The 9,345-nt window shown below is 40.7% G+C and overlaps 1 protein-coding gene across 2 annotated transcripts in view; it reads left to right on the top strand.

Moving 5' to 3' along the window:
• The window catches only part of LOC143040638 (uncharacterized), a 63,854-nt gene extending 56,994 nt beyond the window's left edge, over window positions 1-6,860 (top strand). The window contains exons 8-9 of one of the 2 annotated variants that reach the window (XM_076211856.1): window positions 219-379; window positions 830-2,087. In XM_076211856.1, coding sequence (XP_076067971.1) covers window positions 219-379; window positions 830-1,157 — 489 coding nt within the window. In that variant the 3' untranslated portion in view covers window positions 1,158-2,087. Of the gene's footprint in view, window positions 1-218; window positions 380-829; window positions 2,088-5,801 lie in introns of those variants that run through there. The other variant, XM_076211847.1, reaches the window with a different exon arrangement.
• The last annotated feature ends 2,485 nt before the right edge of the window (window positions 6,861-9,345 follow it).

Raw genomic sequence — 9,345 nt, 5'->3', positions numbered from 1 at the left:
AGTGCTCCTGGTGGTTCGAAAGCGTTCTCCTGGCAAGAGGGATGGGGAATGGTGATCGTGGTGTTTGAATTTCGAACCACCAGTTGTTGTCTAATGAATTTCTTCCCATACAGGTAGCAGCAAATCTGCATTCTCTCAGGAACCTATTCCTAGGTGCATTGCCAAGGAAACGCTAAGATGCAGGTGGAAAGCACCTAACGCCTCTTCTTCGCTCGCAGGTCCGTGCTCACTGGCTTACTGGACCTCTCGATATAATCATTGACTATCGCGCCAACCCAGGGATCACCAGAGTCCGAACGGGACTTCAAGCTATCCAGTTCGACACGCTGACCAATATCAATCGTTATGGTGCAGAAATGTCAGACTTTCAAATCATCAGGTATGTGAAGGCACAGGCTATTCGCATTTATCTTCCTGCCTCTCCTCGCCGACTCTCACTCCAAAGTTGATCAAAAGGCTCTCTCAGATGGCAGATCCTCAGTCTGTTTTTTTTCTTCATGCTGACTCATCATTTCCCGACTACATCCTTCTTGACCACAGCACAATCTCCCCTTCTTGATGTGCCGAATATTTCTCCTAAAGCACCTTCTCTGACCTGAAAGCAATTATATTCTGAACTGTTTAAATGTGATTAGTCATTAATGGAATACATTATTGTCAAAGAAATCAGATGAAAATTGAATCAACTATTCACTGACACAGTCAGAAAATTTCACTTGCGGAAAAACGATTGCTATAGAATTGTCAGCTGTTGTTGTGGATAATCTTGGTGTCCTGTGCTCTGGATGAACCCTTGTGTGCTCATATTTTCCTATTGGGGATTCCGCAGCCCGCTGTTTGACTACATGCCCTACTACGGCAACAGAACTTTGGCTCAGCAGACAACGACCGAACTGGTAGTTCGACACCTGTTTTCCAACGCCTCCTTCATGTCCCTCCTGATGCGAGACTCCTTCGAGATCGCCTCCTACGATAAGATCATCCCGCAGTTCGGCGCCGACTCCAGCTACTACTCGGTGCTCAAATATCTCTTCGAGGACAACAACCGATCGGTAGCCACAGGGCGCATAGGATCCGCTGCAGCGGTACCATCCGCTCTGGCTGCGATCGCTAATGTAGCCAGATCTGCTCGCACAGCTATTATGCAACTAGGATAGATAGAGAAGGAAATAAGGATTGCGTAATCCACCCAGGCACAGTAATGTGTCGCGCGTAGCTTGACGTAAAGCTGAAAAAAAAGACGATGACTCCATGACACAACGTCGCCAGTTCTTGAGAACAGTTTGGCTTGGGTTCTTGTTGATAATTTTTCGAGTTTATTTGAATCTGCCTTCGATGGCAGCCTAAATAGTTTTAAGGTCTAAAACCCTCTCCAGTTCTTGAGAAAATTTTGGCTTAGGTTAAGATTTTTGTTGATTGTTTTTTGAGTTTATTTGAATCTGCCTTCGATGGCAGCGCTTGTAGATTTAAGGTCCAAAGTTTTTTTCAGTTCTTGGTAAAATTTTAGTTTAAGTGAAGATTCTTGTTGATAATTTTGAAGTTTATTTGAATCTGCTATCAATGGCAGCCCAGGTAACTTTTTAGGCTAAGTGCCTGGGATTTTTTTTTTATCTTTTTAATCTTTAAGGTCAGTTATGTATTTTTAAAGTTTATTTTTATTTAATTATGATGAGGGCCCCCCCCGGAGGCTCAAAGACTCAAAATCTCGCCTCTATATGCTTTGGGCTTGTTCTTAAAGCACTTTCTTTTTTAAGCGCGGAAATTATCCTATGGTAGATCAAATCTTATTTTCATAAATGTACCTGAATCATACTTTAATTCGCCATGCATCTATGCTCGTACATTGTTTACTGTGGTACTGCTGGTGAAGTTTCCTGTAAACACGGATGACACTGGATCTCATTTTCGCTCACTCCATGTGGCTTAATCTACGGTGATTATGTTAAGCCTCTTTGCACGTTTAACATTCCTTTCATTTAGAAGAAAAAGACTTGGATGTAACTTTTACATTCGTTGCATGAAATCTCTTAGAGGATGCGGGTTCATCCTGGAGGATGTAGAACGTCTGAATAAATATATCTATCGACTATCTTGGCTTTGATCATTCTCCCACGTGGTATCGGACCAGCAGACGAACAATATGGCGATTTTGCTTCACGTTTCTTGTCGACGCTTTCCTCGGGGAATGAAAATGAATGACACGTCTTTAGTCTACTCCATTTTCATTTTCATTTTATAATTTTATTCTTTCCTGTTGGGTGCACGCCTCTTGTTACATACTAGATCTCTGATCTCGCTGTTCAAGAATCTAAGTGGTCACTATTTTGTCTAAAATTCGTTTCACTCCTATCGACTTTTCGCCATGCGTCGTCCACGACACGACGTCGTGCTCTCTTCACACTCCACGGCCACATGTGAAAGCGTCCATGGACACCCATGGCTATTTGAGAGCACGACGTCGTGTCATGCACGGCGCACGATGAAAAGTCAATACGTGTGAAACGAACCTAAATCCCAAGATTCACATATTAATGAATAAGATATAAGAAACTACTAAAAAAATAAAACACCCTTTTTTGGACGATAAGACACTTGTCCCGACATATATGACATCCAGGGTTCACAGACGTGCCGTCCAGAAAGGGGTGGTGCTTCAAATCACGATCACATCTTTCCATGAATCAGGGCGAGTGACCGTGGAACTTCACTCTTAGTTTGCTCCTGATCTTTCAGTATACTTGAGTGTTATCATCCTTCTGACTCTGAACACTTACCTGGGTTGCTCTCGTTTTCTTTTGACCTTTCGGATGATGCGGTTCTAGACGCTCCCATTTTGGTCTGATTATGTAATGCATGTATTTTTTTCTCTGACATGAGTGTGTGTGTGTGCGTGTGTGCATTTGTGTGTGTTTTTGTGTGTGATCCACCACGAACTTGGATCACTTGTTGGAATCGTGATCGACAGCAGCTACTACCCTGGATGTAGGTCGATTTGAGCGTCGCGCACGCGCGCGCGCGAGTGTTTGTGTGTGTATGTGCGCTTGACTAAACACCATAGTGACTGAGACTAATTTGACTTAAACTGAGTTCCTGACAACCATGACACAGACGCCAGCGACTGCTCTTTTGCTTTCCAGACCTCGGTTCCAAGACCTGGTCGTTGTGGCACACCCGTACTACCGCGACCTGTACAAAGACATTCAGTTCGCCGTGATCGACCGACTCTTCTCCAACCGATCCTTCGTCCACCTCCGGATGAAGTCACTCGTGCGCAGGGTCATGTTCGTCCCTGGGCCGGGGACTACCTTCGCTCTCGGATGACCTCGAATGAACCGTGACCTCTTAGGGTACTCCGCTACTAGGTAGCGACACGATCGTTTACGACATATTGTTTATTTGTCTTCCCCTTTTTCACCCCCATTTTTTTTGTGAAGACAGTTCATGTGCCCCCGTTATTTCCTATGCTAAGTTGTGGACACTTGCTTTGGTTTGTCTGAACGTGACCAAATAAAGTTTAGAAACTTCCAGCAAAGTTATTACATATACTGGGTATATTCCATGTACTTCACGAACCGAAAATTACAGCTCTTATCTTTCTTTTATAGTCAAATGCTGCTTTAAACAGCTACCAAAGAGACTAGAACCTTAAGTAATATTTGTGAGAGAATATGATACATCCAGGAAAATCCAGTGGTATTTCCCAGTGTTTCTATTCAGAATGGTTTGTACAACCACACTTTTTTTTTTACCTATTACAATGGTAAATCTAAAAGAAAACAGTATGTATATATATAAATATATATATATATATATATATATATATATACATATATATACACATATATATGTACACACACACACACACACACACACACACACACACACACACACACACACACACACACACACACACACACACACACACACACACACACACACACACACACACACACACACACACATATATATATATATATATATATATATATATATATATACATACATATCTACAGTGTACGTAAAGTTATGTAGTTATGTAACAATACACTTTTGTGGACTAAAACATTTCGACATTTTTTATAATAGTACGCAAATCATAGTTATTCTTTTTGCCATGATAGATTCTAGGAATTTGAAGTTACTTTGCGCTTGGTCGCCTACCGTTCAAGGGGCGACTCAGGTCGCAAGAGTGGTGACATCATTAGGTCACGTGACCAAAAAGGTGACTAGATTTGGGAACGGTTCCTGATCTTCGTGGCCACCAGTGGATAAAGTAAATTTTTCTTCTTAGCGTTACAAAGGTCCCGAAGTCATCATAAAATAAACAAATAAATGAATAGATAAATAAATAAACAAACACAAACGAACGACTCTGACGAAGTTGTCACACGTAAGAACATGAGAATGGAGAACACTACAAGAGACCATATGGCCTACACTAGATAGTTCCATGTTCCTTACCACCTTTCACCCCTATCCATAAAGATATCCTTTCTTAAAGCAACCAATTACTTCAGAGCTCACTACATGGTTACTAGGTCTATTTAATTCGTTAACCACTCTGTTGGCAATCCAGTTTTTGTCTATTTCCCTCTGAGTCTAAAATTTAAGTATTTTGTTCTGGCTAAGCCCAATCTATTTTGTTCAACTTATGTTAACGATGATGGTAATACCGCAGATTTGAGCCTGGATTCTCAAAGCTTCTCTTCGTTGTGGCCATAATTAAGCGCGCGCGCACACACACACACACACACACACACACACACACACACACACACACACACACACACACACACACACACACACACACACACACACACACACACACACGCACACACAAACACACACACTAACACACACAAACGCACACACACACACACACACACACACACACACACACACACACACACACACACACACACACACACACACACACACACACACACACACACACACACACACACACACACACACACACACACACACACACACACACACACACACACCTTTGTCTATCCGTCACTCATGTTTTTCGGTCTTCCACAGTGCACAATTATTTGTATGGGAGGAGGGATTAAGAGCGGTTAAGGGGTAGGGGGATTTCACAAAGGTTAACCCAGAAGGCCTTCAGCACGGTGGGAGGGGGGTGGGTGGGCGAACAGTCGAACTCATATCATAGGAGACTCGATAGTTCGAAGAGAGTGCGAAGCAACTCACTCCCCTCTTCCTTGCCATTTGGCACCTTTCATAATATCTTGGCTTCCACCAGGATATTTCCTTCATCTCAGTGCTGCCGCCCCCTTATCAGCTATAGATGAAAGGAAGAGTTCACACTAAGGTCACAACACAGCAAAGGGTCACTCGTTTAGTGTTTTGGGTTTTTTCAGGGTGTCGGGGCGATTAACATTTTTTTTTTAGTTTAACAGGGTATGGATATGGGAGGAAGACGCCCAGGATATATGCACATAGTCTGAAGGTATGATAGGTTAGAGAAAATGAAACTGAGAAAAAAGAATATAAAGAAAACTTTGTCAGAAACTTATCTCACGAATTTCTATCCCCTTTGAGGATATTTTTGTATTAAAAAAGTAAAATGGCACAGTTTACTGTTCATTGGTGAGTAATATTTCTTCTTTATTGATGTTATATTTTATTAGATACATACTCGTATATTGGAACAACAGTTTGTCTCGCTCATGACGTATATAAGTCAATGTTTTTTTATATATATATATACTGCATGCAATAATTTATTTACGGCATTGGTGATGGTCTGTGACCTTTGCTTTCCTCCTTTACAGCCCCTTGGAGTACGAAATCGATCTGGTAGGCCTTCGCAGTGTGCAGAAACGGCGCATCAGTAGATCAGCCATCCTCCGCATGTTCAAACCAGGCGGTCGGATGGAGCGCCGTTTGCAGCGCTGCTTCTCCGACGCTGGGAAGAAACCGATCCCTGACGTCACACAAAAGAAAACGAACGAAGGCAAACCAGGCAGTGGGGGGGAACGCAGCAGCGGGAGGAGCCAAGGAAGAAGCGGGTCCCGACGAAGAACTCAGAACGGGGAAGCGCGGAGCAGTGGCGGAGGAGGACAAGGAAACAGGAGACGGGTCAGCGGAGACCGAAAGAACGGCAACAGGAGGAACATAAACAGGAAAAATAAGGGGAATTCGACCACGAGTACTACAACGGAGCTTCCGGTTTTGTCAGACACATTGAAAGACAATGTAGAAGACCAAATTGATGCATAAGTTTGTGGAGAGCGGTTTGTTGAACTCTTCTCAATGGAGTTCATATGTGTATGGATAAAACAATGATACCCTAGTCTGTTAGAAAGACTCCCTAGCCTAATCGATAAGTATTATGGTTTTATTGCTGAACACTGGGAGTAACTTCTCGTGCAAGAGTTGTATATTAGTTTTTAGGGTTATCCCAGATTTTGCACGCGACACACAGTTGTAGAAAAATTGATAGCTACTAAACTTTGCTTAGTCCTTCGAATGTAAGGGCCACCACTCTCATGACCTTGGAAGCTTCTCAGTCGTTAAAGTCTTCGATGGAATAACAAGTGAATCGGCTTACCTCTGCAGGAAACTCTCAGAACAGTCTCTTACCATCAAAGACTTCTTCAGCTTCGGAAAAATTCAAAGTCTGTCGAAGTTACAGCAAGTGAGTGATTAGTGGAAGGACTTGGACTGGTTGTCGAGTGGTTTCAGCATGCACGAGTCGAGAAAGAAAGAAAAAACAAGATTAATGTAATTTTTTCAAGATAGGGTTGTTATAAGTCTGGGAGGAACTGTAGACTTGCAGGGAAGTCTGTTGGGTTAGTGGTGTTTTTTCATAAGAATATATATATATATATATATATATATAGATATATGTATATATATATATGTATGTATATATATATATGTATATATATATGTGTATATATATATATACATACATATATATATATATATATTATATATATACATACATACATATATATATATATTATATATATATATATATATATATATATATATATTCGTGAAGCGTGGCAGGAGATTCTCTTTCAAGCATAATCTGTTGAAAACGACAGCAAAGTCATTAGAAATGAATTTCTTTCGTAAGCTTTCTAGCTTTCGGAAAGTAGATTTCTGAGGAAAAGAGAGGGGAAGAAGCAAATTTCCAATTGACATTGGGAACTTATATCAACACAGAAGTCTATGTTGTACACAAAATAAATGAAAATAAACAAAACACAGTAGAATAGACCCAAGACGTTTCGCAGATCGTTCTGCATCTTCAGTTGGAATGAAGGGAAGTATGTCAATGGTGAGTATAATAATGAATAAAGACAAAACTTGGAGGGACCGCTAATGACTCTCCTCTGCTTGGCTGGCGCTATTTGGTTGATTCCTCAGCCTAGCCGATCGTCTAAGGCATGAGATTTTGTCCTTAGCGGTGTGCCTGTTTTGAACCTCTGTGGGTTGTCTGTGTTCTCCGATCCGGCGGCTTTATTTTTGTGAAGAAATGTCTCCTACGTGTAGGTTTCATGCTGGGGAGGAGGGAGTAATCATTCATTTGTACATTTATAATGGGTTGTAAATCTTTTATAATTACAGCCTCCAAGATGGTCAGACGTTGGAGATCCTTCTCCTCTGCGACGATTTCTGTATTATGTATTATGGTTTCCCTGTCGAGACATAAATAAATAAATGAATATATATATATATATATATATATATATATATATATATATATATGTGCGTGTGTATATATATATATATATATATATATATATATATATATGTCTATGTCTGCTCAAACATTATGGACTAAATTCCAGCATCGATTGGAATAGGGAAAAATTATTTCTTATATACTTATTTTTTTAATACAAGAACGATATAGAAATGGAAGACTTATACTGGAGGCTTAAGCAACTAAGGAAGAAGACATAAACAGGAGTGTAGACTTAAACTCCATATATTTGGACATGAAGAGCACAGCAGTAATACTTTTGTCTAACCTCTGCTACTAGCTCATTGGGAGTTTATATATAGACTTATATATATATATATATATATGTGTGTGTGTGTGTGTGTTGTAAACATACATACATACATACATACGTACATACATACATACATACATACATACATATATATATATATGTATGTATATTTCACATCTTGCCATATTACCCAGTGTAGTCCCAAAAGACGATTCCTGGACGGTGATCGAATCGTCGGGAAATAAAGCCTACATCTTTTAAGTTCAGTGTTTTCTCTACTCCTCGACAAGACCCCTTGGATGATAGATTTTGATGTTCCTATATGTATATATTAATATATGTATATGTTAATATATATATATATATATATATATATATATATTTAAGTACATACATATGTATGCATATATGTACATGTTTTCTTGGACAGAGTGCTGTGAAATGTGAAGGAGGCGTGCCCATCTTCTTTCCTGCTAATTCAGAAGTGAGGGAAGAGTGCGTCTTTGGCACGACGCTATTCAGAATTTGCTTAGACTTGGTATTGAACAGAGTAGCCAATAATTATCGTTGTGGAGGATCCGGTGGCAACACTAAGGTCACCGATCTTGCCGTTAGCTATGATGCCGTATTTCTTGTAAATTCGTTGGAGGTTCTGATTACAGCTCTCGACTCATTGCACAGAGATTCCAAGTTTCCTGCTTTTGTCCATGCATATGGTGAGGACACTGATGTATTAAAAAACTTTAGATACCACGATAGAGTGCATAATAACGGTAAGTCATACCACGATGTCCTTGGGAGGTTTGGCATGGCCGATGGTGTTGATATCTCACTCGGCCAGAGTACATGGCGTTGTCTCTTGCATAAACATTATTTATGCAGAAGAACTCAAGTCCAAACAAAGTCCCTTTTTGATCTTCAGCTGTGAGGCACGGACGTTAAATGCTGACTTGAAAAGGCGCCTCGGCGTCTTTGAGACCAAGTGTCTTCGGGAAAGTATGGGCTATCGCTGCCTTGACTGACTTTGTATCAGATCAGCAACAGCACCGTGAGGGTCAGTCATCGCCTGATACCATACCATACCATACCCTACCATACCATACCATACCATACCATACCATACCATACCATACCATACCATACCATACCATACCATACCATACCATACCATACTATACCATACCATACTATACCATGACGAGTTAAACACCATATGAGGACGGAGCCTTTATAAAGGCTCCGTTCTCATATGGTGTTTAACTCGTCAGTCTTGTCGGCAACTGCCACTTTCATGAAAATACTATACCATACCATACTGTACCATACCATACCATACCATACCATA

This window comes from Oratosquilla oratoria, chromosome 2, assembly GCF_046742065.1.
Source record: "Oratosquilla oratoria isolate Oo_2021 chromosome 2, ASM4674206v1, whole genome shotgun sequence".
NCBI classification, from domain to species: domain Eukaryota; kingdom Metazoa; phylum Arthropoda; class Malacostraca; order Stomatopoda; family Squillidae; genus Oratosquilla; species Oratosquilla oratoria.
Note: the sequence above shows the minus strand (reverse complement) of the source record. Positions and strands in the feature narration are given on the sequence as shown.